This window comes from Archocentrus centrarchus, unplaced genomic scaffold (assembly GCF_007364275.1).
Source record: "Archocentrus centrarchus isolate MPI-CPG fArcCen1 unplaced genomic scaffold, fArcCen1 scaffold_26_ctg1, whole genome shotgun sequence".
NCBI lineage: Eukaryota > Metazoa > Chordata > Actinopteri > Cichliformes > Cichlidae > Archocentrus > Archocentrus centrarchus.
Window position 1 is genome coordinate 3,324,265 of NW_022060256.1, and position 24,783 is coordinate 3,349,047.

Below are 24,783 nucleotides of genomic sequence, written 5' to 3' on the forward strand. Positions count from 1 at the left end.
TTCATAAACACTGTCTTCTTTAGAAACACTTTTGCAGGCGTTTCCAGCTTCTTGTATCTCAGGAAGCAGGCATTATTATTATTATTATTATTATTATTATTATTAAAGTCATTATTTTTTTTCCATAACAAGCTAAAATACTGTGCATGGAATTGTGGACTTTCCAGGGCAGTGAATTTTTTAAAATTATTTTTGGTTTGTCATTATCATTTATTACTATTTATTCTTTTATTTTTAATTGTTTGGCATGTTTCTCTTTTGATTGTGGAAATCAGGGGGTGAAAAAAATGGCTGGACTCCATTATTTTGGCTGCTTACACACTCTGTGATTAACATGTGCTTATCTTTCCCTGCAGTACCAGTTAGGGTGTATATGCATTATTAGGCTGGAGCAGTGAATTGTCTGATTGGTAACATTTGCTGTTACATATTGAAACAGTGCATATTCATGCTGCTGCAGGAAAAAAGTCCGGCTCCAGCAGGGTCACGATTATATGAAGCGCACAGAGGAGAAAACCTCTCAGAGCCTCCTGTGAGCGTTTGTGGAGTAGAAGCATCATTTACGTTGGCTGTGAATTCAGCTATTGGCTCATCACAGCGTTCACACTATTTTTATTATAGTTTGCATTGTTTGTCTCCACAGCGTACAGTTTCACTCCAGAGTTTGTGCTCATGAATAAAATATGTCGAGAATCGTCGCCCGTAATGTCAGTGACGCTCGGTGCTGTCGGCACTTTTACTGTCCCTCTTCCAACATGGTGGCCTGTCCCTTGTAACCATTGGTAACCATCCTGTGATGAGAATAAGTCAAAAACAATGGCAATATTGCTCCCAGTTTGGGTGGCAATTTTTTTGTAGTTGAGCAAAGTGTTTGCCACAGTCAAGCCATCTGTTTGTCTCCTCCTGCCCATAATATGAAAGGAAAGCAGTGCTCAGTCATAAAGAGGAACGGAGAAATGGAAGAAAGCTGTGTTAAATCAGCGCTGCTCCCTGTTTACTCCATTCTTCCGTGATACCAACAGCTTGCTGAAATTGCGGACACCAGAGACCATGTGTTTCCTGTCAAAGATGGCTTCCACGCTCTCAAAGGCATCGTCAATTCTGTAAGTTTGCCTGCTGTGTCTTTGTGTGTCTTTGTGAGGTGAACTTGCAGTTGTTAGTGGACTGACAAGCTTCGGCTTGCAGCTTCATTTCTTTTCTCCACATCCAGACACTTTGTCACCTTTTAGAGGCTTTGACCTAATTTATGAAATGAGTTCACTGGTAACATAGTGCACTTTGTTTGTCAGCTGAGCAAGTGAATAAAGTTCTTTCCTTTGGCATCACTGAAGTTTCTCACAAATTAGAGGAAAACCTCAGTGAACTTCCTGCTAAGCTGTTTGGAAAAAGTCTGTGGCAATAACTGCAGACGAAGAGGGAAATGTCTCAGCCACTCGGTCACAAATTACACGCTGGGATGGGAGCAAGTAGTCACTGTTCATTCAGCATCCAAATCACGCCGTGTTTTTATTATTGTGTCAAACGTCAGGTGCAGCAGCAGAGCTTCAGTCCATTCTTCTCTCTTTAGGTGATTTTTCAGAATAAAAGCTGCTATAAGCCCCAAACACACATGCTCAGTGCGATACTGTAACCAGTGAGTCTCCATCAGAGAGCAAGACTGTGTTTAAATGAAGTTTCCCATGCAGCCTCCTCTTTCTCTGCCAGCCAGTTAGTTATACTTTCCATTTGCTGCAGCTTTTAGGTGGGGGTTCGTATGGTAACATTTTTATATGAATCCGAGCCCTGCAGCCGGACTTCCATGCGCCTCAGAGCCGACAAGGCCAGCAGTGTTAGGCAAAGAGGAGCTAAATGGAGCTGTCAGACGTGCAGCTGGAAGGACACAAAGCCAAAGGGTGCGACGTGTTTGTGTTCGATGCAGCGAACTCTGAGCTGTGATTGATGGAGCTGCTTTACAAAGAGGACGGTCTGAAACTGCTGCGTTCCAAACACACACACGAGGAGGACAGAGATCAGATACATGCTTCATGCAGACTTACTGTAAATGTGTTCATTTTGTAATTTATTTAAACACCAAACACACACACACACACACACATATATATATATATATAACTTTTAATTCAAATATCACCGCATCTGTCCTAAGCAGAGGCTTGCTCGTGCATGTGCAGCCACTATTCATTAAAAACAGCTTTTGTTGAATCATTGTTGAGGTTGAATAACCAAAAAATATCCTGATGTTCTTGTGTCCAAGAATACGAAGCTCATAAAAATTAAGATTAATGCTGTTAATCTGTTATTCTATGGGAAACTTTGTTCACAAGGTCTTTCTTCATGCTAAAGGCACATGTGCATTTTTGTGTGACGCTCCAACCTTTTCCCAAAGTGTCTCAAAGCCTGAATCAGAAACTCAGTGTAGTCCCCTCAGCAGAGGAGCTGAGTGCAGCGACGCTTCCAGCATCCAAATGAAGCGAGGAGCATTCCTCTCTGATTAGTAATACTGGATTCCTGACTAGTTGGCCTTCTTGCTTCTCTGTTGGATTTTGAGGATTTGAGATCATCTGTGCAGCCTTTTGCTGCAGGATGCACCCGCCTCTGTGACCAGCATGACAAAACTCTGAGAAAAAGCTCAGCAAAGTTTCTGCACCCTCATTTATTTTTCCTGCTCCGGCCCTTTGTTGTCTGAGCTGCAGGCCTTTTGGGAAAGCCCCAGATTGAAGTGCTATCATGAACTTCCTAGGCTACTGAACCAGCAAACTCTGCAGCATTAATTGTTATCGTGTGCTGCAAAATAATACATATGACAGAAAGTTCATTGCCACGCAAACCTTTCCACTTAATTATTTCCACAAAGTGATTAAACCAGCCTCATCCTTTCAGAAACCGCCGCCAGTTACAACACTGGCTGAGATATTTGGATGACTTTGGGTATTTGGACGGCTGCCTCCTTTTCCCTCTGCAGCCCGTAAATAATGTTTGTCACTAGATCCCAGAGAAATGAATAGCTGCTGTTTGAGCTGAAGCAAACGGAGGCCTCTAATCTAAGGAGAGGCTTATATTTTAATATCTCCAAAACACTCAGGATCTACTTTGTGGATCTTCTAACCCAAACAAATCACTCAATTTACCAAAATTTCTTGAAAAGTGCAAAATTTCTGTATCTGCAAAAGTCAATGAATTTTTTTCAAGTGGAAAATTTCAGTAGATGGAAAAACAGTGTAATTCCCGGGGTCCTCCCATTATTTTAAGCTTAGGAAGGCAAACAGTCAGTTGTGTTTTATTTTCCTTTTTTTTTCTATCGCACTGCCAAGGAAGTAATTAGAGCGGGAAAACGGTGGCACAGAGGAACAGCAGCAGATCCTTTTCCCTCCCAGCTGTCATCTCCAACCCTTTAACAGTTCCATATCAAACCATCATATTTAATAAGGCTGCAGGAAACACTTCCGTCTTCCGCTTCTCAGAGTGAAGTTTAACCCAACATCAAATGAAAGGTTCAAGTATCCTATATTGCAGTTAATATGCTTCTTTTTACTGACTGTGTTCTGGGATTTGCATAGTTTGTCCTTTGTTGATTTATTGAATCATCGCTGATAGTGCGGCTCCGTGACAGTGGGCTCACACAGGCCTCTTTATATGATAATGCAGGATCCCGGAGGTTTTTAATCGAACTGAGGAACAGTAATAGTCTTGCATAATTTTCCCATAAAGGCTGACACAGCTGCTGTTCTACCTCCTGTTCTCCTCACCGCTGATATTCAGCGCTCTCCTTTAGCCTCCAGGTCCAGATGAGGAGCAAGACATTTCTCAGGTGTTGCGCCATAATCTGTTTTCTAAACTTGACAGAGCCAATAACGGCCAGGACTTGATGTATTTATTCTCAGCCCTTAAGCAGTAATGTACCCATTTCATTTTCCCTCCTTATCCTCAAGATATTGAAGAAATCGTGCACAGAGATCATGAGTGTGGAGCCCTCCAGTGTCTGTGTTAATCGTAAGTAGATCTTTCTCCTCAGCTTTCTGGAGCTTCTTCATACTTCATACATAATGAGCTTATGACATCATTCAGACCGTGCTCAGTCTGCTGACAGACATTGTAATGGACAGTTATATGAAAGGCCATCAGAAGAAGCACTGAACCTGAGAAACTTTCAAATATTTCAGATCATTTTCTTTAAAATTCCTCCTCCGTGTTTATCTCCTGTTTGCTGTACATTCCACAGAGTCCTTTGATATTGTCCTCAGAGGGAGCGGATTCACCTTTGGACGCAGCACTGAAGGCATCATCTGCAGCTTCATAGTTAACCAGCAAACCTTCAGTAAGTGGAGAAAAGCCCGATTAAAAGCTATGTGTATATGTGGACCCTGCAGTGAGTCTCTTAATGTCAGAACTCACTGTGTTCCTGAAATTCAGCTTAAAATGCTCATTCAGAAGAGCTGAGAGTAATGAAAAGGCTTCTAATGGGCATGTATCATAATTCTTTGATCCTCTCCTGCTCTGTAAATCAGGGGTGTGAGCAGTAAGCCACCACAATGTTTAAATGTTGCAGAGTTTCTAGCTGCTGCTGATGGCTGTTAATCTGAAATGGTGTGTGTGCAGCATTCAGCATAGTGCAGTTATTGATTGATGCTCTTAAATACGCAATATTTGCATGGACAATGTTCAGCCGCATCCATTAGACTGGGCTCAAATTTGAACAGATTAAAACTGTAAGACCTGCAGCAGCATTCCTCCCTGACCCTGAGCCGACTCACCCAACTAACCCAACCAACCCATGTAACCCGACTAACCCAACCAACCCATGCAACCCAAATAACCCGACTAACCCAACCAACCCATGCAACCCAACTAACCCGACTAACCCAACCAACCCATGTAACCTAACTAACCCAAATAACCCGACTAACCCAACCAATCCATGTAACCCAACTAACCCGACTAACCCAACCAACCCATGTAACCCGACTAACCTAACAAACCTGACTAACCCAACCAACCCATGTAACCTAACTAACCCGACTAACCCATGCAACCCAAATAACCCGACTAACCCAACCAACCCATGCAACCCAACTAACCCAACCAACCCATGCAACCCAAATAACCCGACTAACCCAACCAACCCATGCAACCCAACTAACCCAACCAACCCATGTAACCTAACTAACCCAAATAACCCGACTAACCCAACCAATCCATGTAACCTAACTAACCCAACTAACCCATGTAACCCGACTAACCTAACAAACCTGACTAACCCAACCAACCCATGCAACCCAACTAACCCGACTAACCCAACCAACCCATGTAACCTAACTAACCCGAATAACCCGACTAACTCAACCAATCCATGTAACCTAACTAACCCGACTAACCCAACCAACCCATGTAACCCGACTAACCTAACAAACCTGACTAACCCAGCCAACCCATGCAACCCAACTAACCCGACTAACCCAACCAACCCATGTAACCTAACTAACCCAAATAACCCGACTAACCCAACCAACCCATGCAACCCAACCAACCCGACTAACCCAACTAACCCATGCAACCCAACTAACCCGACTAACCCAATCAACCCATGTAACCTAACTAACCCAAATAACCCGACTAACCCAACCAATCCATGTAACCTAACTAACCCAACTAACCCAACCAACCCATGTAACCCGACTAACCTAACTAACCCGACTAACCCAACCAACCCATGCAACCCAACCAACCCGACTAACACAACCAACCCATGTAACCCAACTCACCTGACTCATCTGACTACCGTTTTGTTGGGAAGCTGGTCACAATAGTGCGGAGGACATCAAGAAAGGATAGAAGGTATTGAATTGACACTCTGTAGCTGTAATATGTGGGAAAATAATAAAAGCAGCGCTGCAGCCACATTATCAGATATGATCATGAGATACACAGATCAGCAGTGATCAGAATCAGAATCAGAAGAATCAGAAGGTTTTTATTGCCATATGGGTGAACAGGTTCACAGCATTAGGAAATTGCTGCGGTACTTCGTGCTTACAGAAAAAAACAAATAAGTATAAAAACTATAAGACAATATATAACCAGCTCAGTGATGTAATCACTGAGCTGATCATTGCTCAGTTCTGTTATTCTCACAAGAATAAAGATTTAAAAACATGTTCACAGTGAAATGATTTTAAATTGTGTTTGTGCTTTTAAAAGGACTAAACCAGGGAAGTCCAGAGTCACAAAGAGGAAGTGTGCGTGCCCATAAATAGCAGAATTATTATTTCTTCATAAAGACAATGTCATGTGGCTGCCCACCACACGCTGTCCTGTACAGATCACATATTTCTAAACTCTTCACAATGAAAATGTTTCCCAAACTTCCTGCTAAAGGATTCAAAAATATATAAGTGAGACATTGTCTGTGTTTGCATACCTCAGAGCAGGAATGTGAACATTGGCTAAAGTCAGAGGGTTTTAAAGAGTGGATTTGGAAAATCTCTTTTTTCTCTCTATAAATCATAAAAAGAATTTTCTGATCTTTGGACTAAAATAATTTTTCTCCATTTTGATAAATGCTGGAAAGCCTGTAGAATATGGACAGGAATAAACTGGAAGGGCTGGTGTCATTTTGATCAAAAACTTCCTTTTAAAGGTAAAATGCTGTAATAAAATGACCAATAATACAAATGCACAGGGCCATTATTTTTCATATTACAGGTATTATCAAATATATTCTAATTTGCATAAATGTATAACAGATTAAGTGAACAAAGGAGCAATCAAACCTTCAAATGTGCACTGTGGGCTTTTTCTTTCCACTAAAATCACCTCAAATCTTTGCAGTGCCTTAAAGCAAAGAAAAAGCAGTGAGTGGTGCGGCTGCACTGAGCTGCAGAGCTGCAGCACACTGTGTTTAATGTATTTGTGCATTGCATCCTGAGATAGCCACACTTCAATCTGATTAAAGTTTCCCCAGAGCCACAAATTTGCTAACTTACAGTAACAGACCCTCCACCCTCTGTCTCCACGGCTCTGCTCTATGAACTCATCTCAGATGTTCGTTTACAGCGAGAAACGTAAGATTTGTTGTATTTTATTGTATGAATGTAATGTCAGTGGCATGGACATGAACATGGACATGGAATACTGCATGTGTTAGGAAATCCTCTCCTGCATCCTGCTGAGATGTCAGATCTTCAGAGGGTGGCCTGGACATGTTATCTCACTCATCTGAATGATCTGAATTCAGCAGAAGGAAGGGGGCGCCGTGCAGTAGGTCACTGCACTCCTCATTTTGTGCTTGCAGTCTGTTCTGATAAGAACTCCTGTTTTTAGGAAGCAAATGGGATTTGGCACCTAGAGCCCATCTTTTAAAGCTCTCATTTGGCCGTGGGATCTGTGGGATCGGCGACTGCCAATGACAACACTTCCATCCTTGACAAGTTATTTTTGATTTTCAACATTTCAACTTGACTAAAATACTTGGAACATATTTTTTTCCCTTTAAAAAAGAAATTCATCTGATTTAGGAAGTGGCCATTAGCAGATGTCTTCCTGTTAGTCCTTTCTCAGTTTAGGCTGTCTCACATTCGCCCACTTGGGGCTATTTATTCCCTTCCTGGCTTTTGCATGTGTTCAGTCCAGACCTTTTTAACAGTGGGGCACCTTATAATTATGGACAAGTATGATGGCAGCTATGGAACACAGCACATATGTGAAACAGATGCTTCAGTCTTCTCCATCATCAAACCGGTTGGAGCCTCTGCAGAAAAGCAGCAATAATCTGAGTGCCCCCCGTCACTGAGGATGGTTCAGGCCTTTATCAATAATCTGCCATCTCTTTATGCTTTTTTATTTTTTTGGTGCTCATGCTACTCCCAGCATCTCAAACATAGGACACAATATATTTTATTATCCTAAACACCACACAAATAACACAGTTAAGCAAAAATGTGACATTATCACAGATTTTTAGCCAATTTAGAACAAATCTCACATAAGCCCAAATAATGCCAACGGTCACAGCGGACTTTGACTGGCATGTGCCAGAGAAGAGCAGGACCAGCAGGTCCACCGTGAGCGGAGGTCGTTGTGCTCCTCCTCTTCCTCCTCGCTCAGAGGAGCACTGCCTGTCTGGTTGCTGGGTTGAGGCCCGTCCAGCTCTCTTCATGTAACTGCCCCTCTGCTGGTACCTCCTCCACACTGCTGAGACTGTACTGGGAGACACGTCTGACCTTCCTGTGACGGCAGGCATGGATGTGCCGTTCTGAAGGAGCTGAACTACCTGTGCGACCTTAACAGGCTGCAGGAACCAGGAGTGGCAGGGACACTGGGAAAAAGCAAAACTAGAGCGAAGTCAGCCAGGAGCATAAAGAGAGCCGATTCATGCTGTGTTTGGAGGTCATGTTCATTTGCTTTCACTCTTTAGACTCGTGTTCTTCTCGTGGTCCCTTTTATTTGCACCTGAACAGGTGAAATGGATTCATGATGGTTTGTGTTCAGCTGACTTTGTGTTGTCCTGAGGGATCCCTTCATTTTTAGTTTGAAGAAACATTAGAGCCCATAAACAGATACAGCGGCGTAAATGTGATCCATCCTCACTGAGTTTAAAACTTCGACCTGTCACTAACTTTATAACATTTCTGCTTTTTTCCAGATCACAAGCCGAGCGCTTTGCGTAGTGATTATTTGCTGTGTCCCGCCCCGAAGCTCTATGAAGTCGGACAGTGAGTAGCTTCATTGTTTAATCCATTACTGTCACATATGAAGAGGAGGTGTCACGATATTAATGCTAACACTCATATTTACACACCAGGGATAATGTCAAATATAATACATGTATGAGAATACTGTAAATCATTTTTAGATCCTTTACTTTCCCTCCTTACACTCACGTTTTAATTTGTCAAACAAGGTTTACATTAAAAGAAGGTAAAGATAAATTTTACTGATATTATAGTGATTTTATTGGGAATTCTTTTGGCTGTGATAATATTAGAATTAAAACCTGATCTTCAGGACATAAACATTTATATCTCATTACTACATATTTGTTTGTAACGATTTTCTCTTTTGACTGATTTAAATAACTTTATGCATATTCTTTATTCAAACACCATTTTAATATGTGGGTCAGTCTTAATGACTGAGGATAAATAATTAGTGAGACGTGGCCTGATTAACCTTCCTGCTTTAGTGTTTGTCAGTTAAATAATAACAAAAATTATTTCATAGTGAATTAAATTCAGTTTTCCATCAGTGATTATTTGAACCCGATATTGATACCGATATTTGATGATTTTAAAACTCCAATATCCCAGAATGTTTTTTCTTTCAGACACATGAACAGAATTCCCAGTTATGAATTTACTCCTTTATGATCGGCTTGAGCATGAATGATCAAACACCAGTTGCCAACAGGGAAGTTGCCCTCTGGTTGCTATGCAACGTCAGCACACGTCTGGTTGACTTAATTCGTCAGCTGTTCTGAAGATTGTGAAATTAAAACGTTGTGATGCTTTTATGTGTTCAGGTGCATAAAAAGTACAAATGGGTCATTTTAGCTGATTGGTGGGTGGTTACCAGGCAGAATGATGACATCATGATATCAAACAGAGACCTGTGACGTACCTGCATGTATTACAGTCATGTAATATAGTCATGTGTTATAGTCATGTGGAGCCCCAATACAGCAAACAAGGTTAACTACAGGCAACAAGTTACAATATGACATTATATATATATATATATATATATATATATATATATATATATATATATATATATATATATATATATATATATAATTTCCCTTTTTGCCATAAACCTGTAAAATATGTGAATATTTACTGCTGAGAAAGTTCACTTTTGTTAGTGCTCACTGTGTGTGGGAAATCCAGCAGTATCCTCAGGAAGCATGTTCTCAGAAACATATGACATGATATATATGGCTCATTTATGTTTCTATAGATGCATTTATGTTTTCGTCTTGGCACAATGACAACAAGAGACGTGTGAAGTCTCAGTGACAGGATCGCACTGGCAGCTACAAATGGGAACATCTAAATAGATTCAATATGTTGTCCTATAAATTGTTAGAGTGGAGCAAAGAGAAGAAGGTGTGTGCTGAATGCCAGTGTTTGTGTTTCAGCTGATGGTGCTGCTTTCCTGAAGGTTCCCCATCAGAGTTTTGTGCTGCTCTGCTCTCTCTCTTTGTTTCCACTCAATCTATCATCTGACTCCAGCACTGAAGTCTTCATTTGTCTCAGTTCTTCGTGCACGTTTCCTGTTTTTTTTCCTGCTCAGTTTTTAAAAATCTTTTTGTGCAAATAAACAGCTCCTAAGTCTGTAAATTAGCTGTATGTTAAACTCTAGTGTAAAGACGCAGTAAACAGTGTCGCAGAGAAAAACAGCGCATACACACAGCCCACAAACACGCGAGTGAAAACAGTGCAAATATGCATTTATTCCAGGCTGCGCTGCTATTGTTTGATTTTAACGGCATCTCTTATAATCCCAAACCATAACAGATGATCGCATTATAGATGGAACGACTGCAATCCAATCAAAAATGTATGATTATGAGTGCCGCTGGCTCCTGAAGGCCTTCCAGCTCCAAACCAGATTGTGTTGCTGTAACTACACTGAGCCTCACCTCAGTTAATCCGCTCCTTTTGAAAATCCAAAGTGCTCATGTAAACAGGATTTCTTTATTTCTGACAGAGTTGAGAGCAGCTCTGTTGCTTTATTATCAGCACTGTCATTTTTAATACTCCAGAGAAACCGTGGCCTAAACCACAGAAATACACACTCACATAATTTACATGCACTTCCATACATCACTGCATAAATAATCAGTGCAGTACAGATGCCTGCAGAAAAAACTCCATCACAGCATTTTGTACTGTTTATAGGTACAATCAGAATTTATATGGGCTGAAAACACGTTTTACCTTGGACACTGGCATAGATGTTAGAGCTCTACATCACTATAGAACTATGAATTGCTTTCACTGTGCATTCATCTATCAGTCATTATTATTTTATCCTCATTTTTCTCAGTGAAATGACAGAAATGTGTTCCCAGAGCAGAAAGTAAGAATTCAGTGATTTTAATATAAAAACAAGCCAGTCTTGTATTTTAGAAGCAAGAAAAGCATTTTTTTTTTTTTGGCCATTTTGTGTGACGTAAAATGATTTTAGATCAAAATTAAAGCTGGCAATTCATTGTCTCATAATTTCAATACTAAAATAACTGAATGGAAGGTGGTTTGAAGATGGAAAGGTTTCATTCCTCGGAAGGTCATTTTACACTTCCGCTGCTTTTCACTGCACACAAACCTGGTGTCAAGTTGTAGATCATGTTTTTTGGTCGAAGTTGGCATTTCTGAGCATTTCAAAGCTTCTGTTGGCTTTTACCCAGGTATTTCCTGTGGACAGCCAAACACAATGTGGTGTCTTTTAGCCAGTAAAAAGATGAACTTGACTCTGTACATCACAGGCCTGCAGCACCTGAACTGACACTGGTGTTACGTGCCTGCCATTTGCAAACGGCCTGCTTAATTAACTCTTGGCTGCCGATGGTGACCCATTAAGTAGTTAGCTGGTACGGGTGGTGAGTAAACACATCTGCTGGAGGGGCTTTAAAAGGATGTGCGACAGATGCCGCCATTCCCTTTTCCGTGCTCTCCATTTAAATAATTCACCGTGCAGTGACAATCCCTGCACCCCGGACCGCCTGCATGGAACTCCAGAGCCCAGAAACTTCCATCTCCTTCCATCTGTCTGCTTCTGCTCCATCACCACTGCTGCCACAAAGGGTGCTCCTTTAACACGGCTCTGCTCAGCCGGAGAAGAATTGTCATCGCACAATCCTTCCCCCTTTTTAGCCGTGTTGGTGACACATGGGGCCTTGTCCTCAGTGAACACTGCTTGAATTCCTGTTTTTGCTGTATAGATATGGATTTCTGGGGAACATATTTCAGATACAGCAGTTGCCTGAGTTGAAGTGCTCAGCTGCAGCTTCCTGTCCCACCGGGGTCGCGGGGCACACGGCCCCACATCGGGCCTCAATGTCCAGGAATCGGAGTGTCCTCGGTCATGGAGGCAGTGTAGGAGCACTCACGGCGGAGGCATCATCTGTGCTGACAGCTGTGGCATCAGGCTTGAAACTCTGGCATCTGCTGACACTCTTTCCCCCTCCTCCCACCCTCCATGCAGATCCCCATTAGGAGACCCTGAACACCCTGCTGAGGCACCGAGCAAGAGGTTAAGTGGCTCTTGCTTCTGCAGCAGAGTGTCCTCATGAGGTGTTTGCACAATAATGGTGGAAGGAAAAAAATACCTGAGCAGGGAGGTGACAGCTGCTTCAACAGCAGGTGCAATAGCTAACCCCGATGTGTGTGTCCCAGAACACCATCACCCCATGCGCTCCCCGGGGGGTATCGAGGTGTTTATGATTGAAAAGTCCTATTGTTTGATTATCCCTTCATGCTGTGGCACAGACCTGCTTCATGAGCAGCTCAGTTTGAAGGAACCACGTCTGGGCCCATCTCATCAAGCAGCCCAGGGAACACCACGCTTAAGTGCCCCCCCGCTCAATCACTCTATTCCAATTCACTGGACTTTGGGGGGTCAAACCCAGTGGTGTTAGGCGCAGGACACCTAGCATAAGTGCACATATGTCACCCAGCTGGCCTTTACATCACCAGTAGTCAGGTTTATCCAGTGGTTTGTGTTTCTGAGTACCTGTAAAATTGGTAGACAATTTTAAATTTGCATTAATCTAATACAGAGACCTCTAAAAGCCTGGCCGATTGTCCCAGTAATTTTGTCCCACTCTTGCTCTTCAGAGGTGGCTCAACAGATTATTGGCCGGTGCCCTGTCTCTTAGTGAGATCTGATCCATGAGAAGAAAAGTGTGAAGAGCTGTCAGGTGGAAATATCCCCAAGTTTGATTATTGGCTCATGAAAATGTAACTGTAGTAGTTTTAGAGTGCGTGTCAGTCTTACCAAATGGTGGACATCTTGGATCACATTCTCTCATCTGTTCCCCAGGATTCATGAGGCGGTCTCTCCCATCGGCCGAGTTTCCCCCCATCCCTCAGAACTTTTGCCACACAGACTCTTACAGACTGATGATTCCTGGATGCTGGGTGACGGCCCCACATATGCTCTGCTGTAAATTATTTAGCCTCCTCAGTTTTCACATCTTTAAGGGAAGTTTGAAAGCCATTAGCGTCACCATTGTCGGCCGTTCCAGCTGCATCGCATCACCAAAGCTTAGTGTCATGGAAGGCCTACCTTCTGATGAATTACAGCGAGCCTGGGGACAAACTTTTCCAATGCGGCGAGAAGGAGCCTCCGGCCCTTCATCCGGTGTCCCTGGGAACCCGGGCCTCTTTGTACTCAAAGATAGAGCGATCCCTCGACCCGGTGCGGCTCTGCTCTTTCAGCTCCCATTTATTCAAACAGAACTACCAGCAGCTGCAGCTCCCTGCTCAGTGCCACTCATTGGCTTTTACTGTGAAAACGTAAACGACAGCCAGCGCTGTTTTCAATTATTCATCCGGCTTTTTTCACTTACTCAGTTGCTTCTTTAAATCCCCCCCCCAACACATAATCAAATCATTAGTGCTGCACTTGCAGCTTTTACCACACTTCAGAGAAGTTTAGAGAATACGTATCAAAGTGCACTATCTTTACACATGTGCAGGTTTGCAGTGAAAAATGATCATCACAATGTTTGCTGCTCCAGCAGTTTTAAATATCTTGCAGCAAATACCCACATCTGAGACAACAACATATTTTAGATTAATCTGACTGATAGCAAAGTCATTGATTCATGTTCTGCAATCAGGAGAGTGATTAATCATCTATTTAAATCTATTACAGCCACACTTTAATAGATTTTGCCGTGTAATTACTCTGTTCTTTTGGTTATCTTCATGGAAATAAAAGGGTGTAAAAGAGAAGAGGATCTATGACTTATGCCTCTGTGCCAGAGCAGATTCTGCCTACTCAACAGTAACTTGGTAAATTAGTAGTCAGTGTCTCGGGGAGTGAAGTAAAGAAAGGCCTCCCTCACTATGGTTGGGTTGCAGTGCGTTAAAGATGTCCAGCGGTGTCGAGCAAAGGAGAAGCGGGTTCGTCAGTGTAACTCGCTTGGGAGCTTTCCTCCTACACACGGCAGGGTGCACACCTCCAGCCTGATTAACAACCTGCCCACCATTATCACGGATTGATGGTGTCAGCTAAATTAGCCTCTCCCCTCACCCATTCAGCACAAGCACTTAGTTAACATGCACGGACCGAGAGCGTCTTTGCTGAGCTGCAGAGGCGTGCGGCGTTTTCACGCATGCTCTTCACACTGAAAGAGATGTTTTCTGATGGAAGCAATTCAAAATTCATTCTCTTTAGTCCAAAAAAGTATTTTTTTTCTTTGTGCAGGCTTAAAGATTGTCTCAGTCCAACCTTCTTTAACACTGCTTACCATTTAAAGGATCAGAGTCAACACTGACTGACGACCTTAACTGTGGATTTCTTCCTAGAAACAGGAAGAAAGCTCTGAAGGAAACTTCTCCGAAGTACATTACAGGAACATGATGAGTTTGTTACAGTTCCTGGTTCCAGGTTGTAGGAACCCCGTCATGAGCGGTGACTGATGGTTTGAAAATGAAGTGTATCATATGCACCAGATCTCAACCCAGTTGAGTACATATGTTACATATGTTTCTATGTAAATTTAATTGAATTTTTCTTTAATGCTGGTTGTACCGTTTTCAGATAGTTTTTGTTACTGGGCTGTTGGACTGTTGGGCTTTCTTCGTGCTTTCGGATCCACGACCAGAGTTAAGTGTAGCCAGATATTTGCTGCGAGTGCAGCGGAGCTTCAGTAGAATCACAGAGACATTTTCAGTGTCACCTGAAAGTGAAACCACTGTCAGCACTGTTTAACCTCAGTCCCTCCCTTTGATCGTCTGCTCAGCCTGGATGGTGTTTGTTAGGCTGCTCTTGTGTTTCCATGTTGCAGTTTTTCACTGGCTGTTGCTATAAAACAACCAGCATAACACAACATCACTCATAACAGAATAAAAGCAATGAAAAGCTCTGTGGCACTACCTGAATTAAAGTAGCTGCTTAAATATGAAAGACCAGCATCACGTATCCAATAAAGATCAAAAAGATGAAATAAAAACTTTATTAAAAACATACAGCTTTATTAAAGAATAAATAAAAATCTGAAAAAGAAAGCTGAGCATCAACAAGTTGGATGAGGTGTCAGAGTGGATCCTGTTTTAAAGGTTGCTGCATTGTACTTTAAATATTTAGCATGGTAAATAAGGAAAGGTGCAAAAAAGTCCGTTTTGAATATTTGGAATACACTGCAGAGTAAAGGACACATGGCCTGGTTGCTCATCTGTTCAGAACCACAGGAGAATTGGTGGCCCAAGGCACTGCCTGAGGCGCAATCCACAGCAAAGAGAGCACTCTGGTTATTATTCCACTGCAGCATTTTTAATGCAGGCCTCCCCTGTACACTACCAAGCACTCACAGCTGGCCCCTCACACACAATACCACTCTGCCTACTTTTGCCCCTCTCCTTTTTCCTTTTTGTGTTGGAGGGAGGATTTCAGGCGTTTCATTCGTTCCATATCCTGAATTCTCATTAAACCTGCGGTAATTGGATTGGGCATAATAGACATATGGAAATTGCGGTGCCGTTCATCATTAGGGTTTTAATTGTGCCCATTTTGGCTTTGCATTTTCTCTCTAAATAAGTCTTAGCGTTCACGAGCCTTGTTACTGCGAGTCGAGTTACTTCACCCACACGCGCTGCTGATGATTATGTGATAATGACAGGATTTCCTCCCACCAAGTTTCACCATTTATTTAGCTGCGATTAGCGCTGTGCTAATGCGACTGCAGGACTTATTACCTTTGGTGGGAAAAGCAAACTTAAAGCATGCAGAACAGAGCAGGAAGAAAAAATGATGCCCATGTTGATATTTTACAGTAACACTCAATACATGTAATGTTTTTTTAACCAAATATACTGTACACACATGGAGCAGGGCATAACAGAGACAGGTAAAATAATAATGCTCAGTACTCAAATATTAAAGAGCAGTTAAAGCTTCCTGAGCAGTGTTAGTGCCTCTGAGACTCAGTAATGAGGCTCAGTTCGGAGCACTGGCTTCACAAAGCGTGAAAAATGCAGTAAAGTTATTAATTACACATTTTTATTTAAAATAAACTGCAAACATGAGGTACATGAGCTATAGCAGTGACCCAGACTTAACTTCCTTACACTTAATATTAAAGAAATTAGAAATGTAGAGGGGTGATGATTTTCAGAGGCTGCTATGCAATAGTTATACTACCCAGTTATACTGGGGGGTGGGGGGGTGGGGGGTGTTACTGGCTTCCATATAAAAAAATCCTGCCAGCCACAGTTTTGATGGTGTTTGAGTAGAGTGGGTTCCAGTACACATAAGGGTACTTTGGTATACTGCAAAGGAGACTTTATTTTTTACTATGATTCATAAATGAATTATGGTATAATAAATAAAAAGTACATTATATTCTGTATTCTTGTTTTCAGTGCAGTTATTAGATGTCATCTACCATACAGCCTAACAGCAAGCAGGAACACACAATCACATTCACTGGAAGCAGGAATTACAGATATTTAATAGAAACTGACCTCCCTGCAGCACAGACTGTCCCTAAGTGTAGCATGACGTTAGGGGCGACTGTGGCGACAGGACTGAGAGCACTTTTTCGTCCGGTTCGGTCAGAAGATGCTGCAAAGGAAGGATGCAGAAACTGCAGGAGCTGCAGCCGTGTGCGTCCTTCATGGAGATTAAACAGGTCTCAGCTGAGGCCTGATGTTTGCTGAAGAAGGAGCTTTAACCACAAAGTTTGCAAAGACAGCAACAATATGACAGATATTCCAGCACAGCGAGCAAACGTGGGAGACCTGGAAGCATGAGCCGAGACTTTAATGGTGTTTTCTGTGATCTCCATTCAATTCCTGATACTAATAATCTCATTCCTCTGCAGGACTATGGATGTTCTCATCAGCCTAAACAATGGCAAGTCCTTCATCACAGGTGCCTCCACCATCACTGCTACCACATGTGTGAGTTTGATTTACTCTGCACCTCACAGCTTACACTTCCTTCTGAAATCAATCTTTAATAACATACAGCTGATCATATCATTTAGTAATATTTCTCTGGCAGCTTTGTTGCATCCAGCTTTAGCCAGCCGTGTCAGCGTTTGTGTTTGAATAAACTGCTTTTGGTCTTCTGCTTTAGTCGGATGGTTTTGTGCTGGCGATAGTCTTCCTGGTGCTCTTCATCCTCGTGGCTCTGGCCCTCATGTGGTGGTTCTGGCCTCTCTGCTGCAAAGTGGTGAGTGTTTCTGCACAGCTTCTTACCAACACAGGCATGTTTGGTCAACCAAAACTGAGAAATTAATTAAGTCTGGGTTTGAATGGAGACGACAGCAAGTTCTGATCTGCAGGAAAAACCGTGCTGAAATGTTGGCTGCTCTCCTGCTCTGAGTGTGTTGATGATAAGCACGCTCTCACCTGTTCTTCTCTGCTAACGCTCTGACAGCTGTAAACATCCTGTTGCAGCAAATGCAGCCTGCCTTACCGCAAAAGATGAGTTCAGTTGAAGGCTGTCTAATAAAGTCAGACTCAATTTGGGAAGCTGTCTGAAAGATGCAGTTTTGTGACCACTTCAAAAACACTGCAGAGGGGACTGCAGGGGTCAGGCAGGTTTAACTGTGTCACAGGCACAGCAGGCCCAGTATTATTCACCGGGCCTTGCCGAAGGGAAGTGGTGCTGAGCATCTGTTCGAGCTTGTCTCCTCCTGCTCACCACAATAAGTCACACTGGTTTAGCAACTCCGCAGAGAAGGAACCTCACACAGGAAGCACACGAATAGGTCACGATCTGCAGACCAGTGGCCGTGATCAGTGGGATGTGATCATTTCCAGAGAAGTGATGAAGTCATTTTATGCAAACAGGCTGTTAAAAACAAAGCAAAGATCAGCAGGAGAGAAATGTGAGTGACAGACTGCATGAAAGTTAGCAGGATCTGTTTGTTCAGGACTAATATGAGGCCTACCTGGGGACTGAGGGGATTCATAATAATCACAGAGATTTTAGTGGTGTTATCGCATTACAGTCCGCCATGTTCTGCTTCAGCTTAAAACAGCTGATCAGTCGTGGTTTGTTTTACCTTCAGATACACTATTTTTTTTTTCTTGCTTAATATTATTAGTATTTTTAATGAAGTTTGACATGGTGCTGGAAGCAGCCATCAGGAGGTGGTACACTGTGACCATAAAGGGATAGATGTGTTCAGCAACAGTACTCTGGTAGGCCGTGGTCAGCTGGTACTGAGGGGCCCACACCCTGACCCCATCAGCAGCAGCAGCAGCAGCCTTTGTGTGAGGGAGGCTGTATCCGCTCAGAGATGCTGTTCTACACGCCATAATGAAGCAGTCCGCCCATTCTAACCTCTGACATCAGCGAGGCCTTCTCACCCAGAGAGCTGCAGCTCCCTGCTTATTCTCTCTTCTTCGGACCGCTCTGTGTGAACCTGAGATGGCTGTGTGGAAAAATCCCAGCAGATCAGCAGCTCAAAAGTCACTTTGAACACACCTAAATGTCTTGAGTTGGTGCCGTCTGCTGGAGGTTAAAGGGAGTTTTTCCTTCCCACTGTCACCAAGTGCTGCTCACAGGGGGTCGTTTTGACTGTTGGGTTTTCTCTGTATTATTGGAGGGTCTTTACCCACAATACAAAGCGCCTTGAGGCGACTGTTTGTTGTGATTTGGTGCTATATAAATAAAACTGAATTGAATTGAATGTGATTGGCTAATGAGATATTTGTATTAACAGGCAGTTCAATAGGTGTAACTGCCATGGTGGCTGGTGTATCGTGTACATTTGATCTGAATTATGGGAGAGATCACCTGCACCATGAGTTCAAATGATGCTCAGTCTTCCAACTGTAAACAAAGATAATGTGAAAATGAAACTGTTCCTGTGCCAAGGCACATATTTGATAACTAATCCCAGATTATTACTGAGTTTCTCGTCATCACAGTGAGTGAAGGATGTGAAACAGTACAGAGAGAAATCATCTTTCTAATAATGACTTGCATCTTACCACTGCTGATAAATGGCCCAAGTGCAGCATGATAAGTTTGCCTGCCTTGTCTTATCATTCACTTTTTGTGGGTTTATTAGTTTTATGTGTGTATTTTTTTCATTGTGACCAGCGTTTTTATGGTGGAACTTGAAGCCACATTTAATTAATTAATCTTAAATCTTCTCTTCAAGTCTGAGCACTCCTTTACTGTTTTCAGTGACTTATTTGTTAATAGAAAATATTTTTGCTTCTTTGTCCAGAGTTTAGACTTTAGTTCATGAAAGTCCCGTTTTAAAACCCTCATTCTGCCCTCAGCCCCTTTGGAAATAAAGTCTCACCCGCTTAACCGTTTAGAAAAATCCACAACAGATTATCGTTTGAGGCTATGAGAGAGGGGCTACAGATGGTGCGCACAGGCTCTTTTTTCTGTGCCTCGGCCTTTTTCTACTGAGATCTGATGAAGGCAAATTTACCCTGCTCTCCACCGACCCTCACGGCAGACCTCTGTTCCCGCTCACCCGCGCCGGCCCTTAAATGATAGACGTCACCTGGCTTTGTGGACCTGAAGGGATCCCATCCAGGATGAGATGGAAGCATATTTTGGAAAACCAACAAAGGCATTAAAATGTAAACCCCCTGCAGCATGTCTGGCGGTGGACGTGTTTGTCTTGGTGGAGAGAGCTGCTGTTGCCTTCCATCCAGGGACGCGGCAGAAGAGGAGGGCCATGTGTGGCTTGTTAATATTTAAACCCCCAGTCTGCCAGGTTTCAGCAGTGGGGATGAGGCCATGCACACACACGCTCACACACATATACACAGAGACACATGCCCAACCTCTTTCCCACAATCCCTCTCTCCCTGTCTCGCTCCCACATGGCCCGATGCCAGGAGAGAGGTCATACAAGCTGTGGAGTGGTAATTTCTTTGTTTATGATTTGTTTGGAAATTAAACTCGAATGGCATCGCCTCTGGTTCAAATCAAAGGATTCAGGATTGGAGATGCCGTTTTAAATTACATTGCCAGTTTATCCAAATTACAAACTATTCACTGCTAAATTGGATGCACTTTTGGACACATTTTCAACTCATTTGGTGCTTAATATGTTATTAATCTCTAATTATTTCTTGTTATTTTCTGTACCAGCGCAGAACTTTTGTCTTCTTTGTTCTCTTTCACTTGATTTTATTTGTTTGTGTGTAAATAGCATCTCCATACATAAAAACATAAAAAGCATTTTTAAACTTTCAAATATGCTCCCCGCCACTGGTCCATCATTGTAAGCCCTCCAAAACAGCTTGACACAACACGGTTTGAGCTTGAAGTTGGGAACGGATTATGAAGTCCAGTTGGACGTTTACGGAGACAGCCATATGGGGACAATACCCCGAGTGCCTCTGATTGGTCCGATTCCCCCCGGTGTCACGGCTGCAGTGGCGAGCCGCTGGGGCTTATGTCAGATGGCTGAGTATCCTGTGGTTTAGTTTTTAATTATGCTGCTCCTCTTCACATCTGTCCATCAGGTAGCTGGGAGAGAACAGCAGAGCCCCGTCATTTGTGTAATGCTTTATTTGTCTCACAACATGTGCAGGAAATCTGCTGCATAATTACTTAATAAAAGGGATAATCCTGTGAACGTAAGGTGTGGCTGAAATGATGTTAATCAGCGTATGGAGAGGCCACCAGGTGACCTTTACTAGATTTGCTTACAGCCAGTTGTGTGTCAGGAAGCAATTAATTAACCCTAATTGATTATTTTTCATTATTTTAATGACAACAGTAAGCAGAGAGTGTGATAGTGTCCCTGAGCTTAACAGTGAATGAAACAGCTGTTAGGATCTATGATATGCCATAATCACATTGCTCCTTTTCCCCTCCAAAACCACTTTAGCAAATGCATAACCAGCTATGACAGAGCAGTATCTGTCTTTGATGACTAATGAACAAAGGTCAGCTTTCCACTCTGCCGCACACCTCAGGCTGAGATATGTCCTCAGTGCAATTATATACACTGCTTTTATAGAGCACCTACTCTGTGTGTGTGGGTGAGTGTGTGTGTGTGTGTGTGTGGGGGGGGGGGGGGGGGGTTGCTACTCTCACCTTTCCCTTTGCATCAGTCTGTGCTGATGAGCCTTTTAGCAAACACCTCATCAGGGCTGAGCTTTGGATAAATGTCCCAACAACAGCCATCAGCTCAGTTTGATCACTTGAAATGGCTGACTTCATTATTATTAATCATAATTATTATCCAATAATAATGATACAAACAAACTGTAAAATCAAACTGAAAAAAGCAGGGTATCATTTATTCTATGAGTAATAGGTTTCCTGTCACCAGCATGTTCACTGATCAATAGCTTTCATGGGCTCAGATGTACCAGTGACTGGAGCTGACTCACAGACAGGTAACAGACTCACAGACAGGTAACAGACTCACAGGTAACAGACTCACAGGTAACAGACTCACAGACAGGTAACAGACTCACAGGTAACAGACTCACAGACAGGTAACAGGCTCACAGACAGGTAACAGACTCACAGGTAACAGACTCACAAGTAACAGGCTCACAGACAGGTAACAGACTCACAGGTAACAGACTCACAGACAGGTAACAGACTCACAGGTAACAGGCTCACAGACAGGTAACAGTTTCACAGGTAACAGACTCACAGGTAACAGGCTCACAGACAGGTAACAGACTCACAGGTAACAGACTCACAGACAGGTAACAGACTCACAGGTAACAGGCTCACAGACAGGTAACAGACTCACAGGTAACAGGCTCACAGACAGGTAACGGACTCAAAGGTAACAGACTCACAGACAGGTAACAGACTCACAGGTAACAGGCTCACAGACAGGTAACAGACTCACAGGTAACAGGCTCACAGACAGGTAACAGACTCACAGGTAACAGACTCACAGACAGGTAACAGACTCACAGGTAACAGGCTCACAGACAGGTAACAGTTTCACAGGTAACAGACTCACAGGTAACAGGCTCACAGACAGGTAACAGTTTCACAGGTAACAGACTCACAGGTAACAGGCTCACAGACAGGTAACAGTTTCACAGGTAACAGACTCACAGGTAACAGGCTCACAGACAGGTAACAGACTCAAAGGTAACAGACTCACAGACAGGTAACAGACTCACAGGTAACAGGCTCACAGACAGGTAACAGACTCACAGGTAACAGGCTCACAGACAGGTAACAGACTCAAAGGTAACAGACTCACAGACATGTAATTTGAAATTTGTTGGATTATGAAAAGTCATTGTGTGTGTGTGTGTGTGTGTGTGTGTGTGTGTGTGTGTGTGTGTGTGTGTGTGTGTGTGTGTGTGTGTGTGTGTGTGTGTGTGTGTGTGGTATTATTGCTAGGTTTTAATAATGTGTGGACACAGATAATGATCTGTCTGATTTGTTTGAGCCTGTTGTGTCTTCACTGTGAGCTACTCTCCATTTATGCTTTTATATTTAATGAACTGAGTTCATATTGATGCTGTTCATTTAAAATGGGGGATCAATGTGTTGTAATAAAACTATTGATGCCACTGTATCAATAATCTCATTGCAAGAGAAAGCGGTACCATATATTTGATTATACTGCTATTTTGTCCCACGGTGGCTCATATAAGTAACTGCTGATGTAAGCACACACTGATTATCACAGATCCGGAGTGTGTTTGCTCCGGGCACGTCACTAATGCTGAGGAGTATTCTGATATGTGGATGGATCAAACTCAGCAAACACTGTCTGTGCAGGTTTGGCATTGATGATGTGAAGGACGGATGCTGTCATTTATTTCGCTGCAGTTTTCCCAACTGGCTCACTGAGGAAATACAGTCAGGAACAAACTGGACCTGTTACTCCAGCTGCTCATCATCTCTGGGTCTGAGCAGCCATGCAGCCTCTTTTCAAGCCACGGGTTTCACATTTGTTGAGTTTTACATGAACCAGTGAAAATCCTCTGCAGTCCAACATGAAGTGGGATACTGGATATTCCCGCCTGCACTGCAAGACAATGAGAAATGAACTATAGTTGTTGATGCCTGAATGTGTTTTAAAGATTTTTTGTTTTTCAGTTTATAAAACGTAACTTGCACGGTGGTATGTGAATATTTTCTCTCAGTATATTCAGAATTAAAGAAAAATGTAGGTATAAGCCATAGAAAAAAGAATGAAGGCTGTGTTTCTGCAGCCTGTGACTTACAGTAACTGTCATGTGAAAACACAGAAGAGTTAAAGTGGTCAGCCTTTGCAGCAGGAGCTCCCTCACAGATGGGTTTTGGGTGAGTGAGTGGCAGCAGTGTCTTCAGCAATCCTGCAGTAAAAAGTTGGCGAAGCGTCTGACTGACACCTGACAAATGTCAGCGTCAGGCCTGTCTCTGCTTTGCAGTGCACGTCTGAAAAACCCGGGCGAGGCATCTCGTCTTTGAGTGGAATCACATTGTGGACAACCTGCTCCTCAGGTGCCCTCTCGTCCAGTGTTGTCATAAACAGTGCCGCTGGGCCGGTCACTGCATAGGGAGAGTCGCGTCCTGGTTGTGTGTGTGTGTGTGTGTGTGTGTGTGTGTGTGTGTGTGTGTGTGTGTGTGTGTGTGTGTGTGTGTGTGTGTGTGTGTGTGTGTGTGTTTTCTTTTTCTGTGTCTTTGCCGCCACTCATCTTCTCCTCAGTCAGGGCTTGGAGCTGAGCCCAAGCCTCCTCCTCTGTATCTCATTGGAGCTAATTAACTCCTTAGGACTTTATGATTGGGGGGATTGCTTGGGAGCACTGAACCCCATCCAATTAATTAAGAGCTAAACGGGCAGCAGCGCTCGCCCCAAAGACTCCCCTGTCAACAAGTTGATTTTCAGCTTTTCTTTATTTTGCACGGGGGGCCCCTGATGTTGGTTTACAAGCAGAATCCTTGTAATCAGCAGTCAGTGGCGCGATGGGGTAGCAGTTGCTGCTGCAAACAGGCTGGCAGCGGCGGCGTCTCCACCGTGAGACGAGCTCAGGGATGTTTCTGTTTGGCTCAGTCACCTGTCACGAATCACCTCTGTCAGCCTCGTCTGTGCGTGTCTGTTTGTGTCTCCTGACGGACTGTGCTGACGCTCTTTTGCTTCTCCTGTTTATCCAGGTCATCAAAGACCCGCCGCCGCCTCCTCCACCATCTCGTCCTCCACCACCTGTGAGTCACAATTGTATTATTTTCAGGTTTAAAAATATGTGCAGTGGTGCAGGTCAGAAGAAGAAGCATTTACATTTTGAGAATCAGGCTTATTGATTGCCTCTAAGAATGTCATAGGGCTGTCATCACTGCATTGCATAGACTAAAACCATAACGTGTCCCTGTTACACTTGTGTTTGTGTACAGATCATATCAACAAGCTCACATTTTAATTAGTGAGCTGGTAGCTGGATTTTTGAACTTTGGGCAGAGCCAGGCTAGCTGTTTGCCCCGTGATTTCAGTCTTTCTGCTAAACTAGGGTAATCCCAGCTCCAGCTCTGCACACAGACACGAGAGCGCCAGTTTCTTCTCTGCTCAGATGAAGTCAGTATGCATATTCCCCAACATGCTGAGCACGTCCTTTAAAAAAACTTTAGAAAAGTTGGTGCTTGTAACCGAAATAGACAAAATGA

General features: G+C 43.1%; 1 protein-coding gene across 1 annotated transcript in view; it reads left to right on the forward strand.

Moving 5' to 3' along the window:
* Nucleotides 1–24,783, forward strand: part of antxr2a (ANTXR cell adhesion molecule 2a) — an 82,085-nt gene that overhangs the window by 14,447 nt on the left and 42,855 nt on the right. Inside the window, exons 7-13 of the mRNA XM_030723516.1 lie at nt 1,023–1,103; nt 3,930–3,990; nt 4,220–4,315; nt 8,639–8,708; nt 17,048–17,126; nt 17,305–17,400; nt 24,280–24,330. Of these exons, the coding sequence (XP_030579376.1) occupies nt 1,023–1,103; nt 3,930–3,990; nt 4,220–4,315; nt 8,639–8,708; nt 17,048–17,126; nt 17,305–17,400; nt 24,280–24,330 (534 nt within the window). The remainder of the gene's footprint in view (nt 1–1,022; nt 1,104–3,929; nt 3,991–4,219; nt 4,316–8,638; nt 8,709–17,047; nt 17,127–17,304; nt 17,401–24,279; nt 24,331–24,783) is intronic.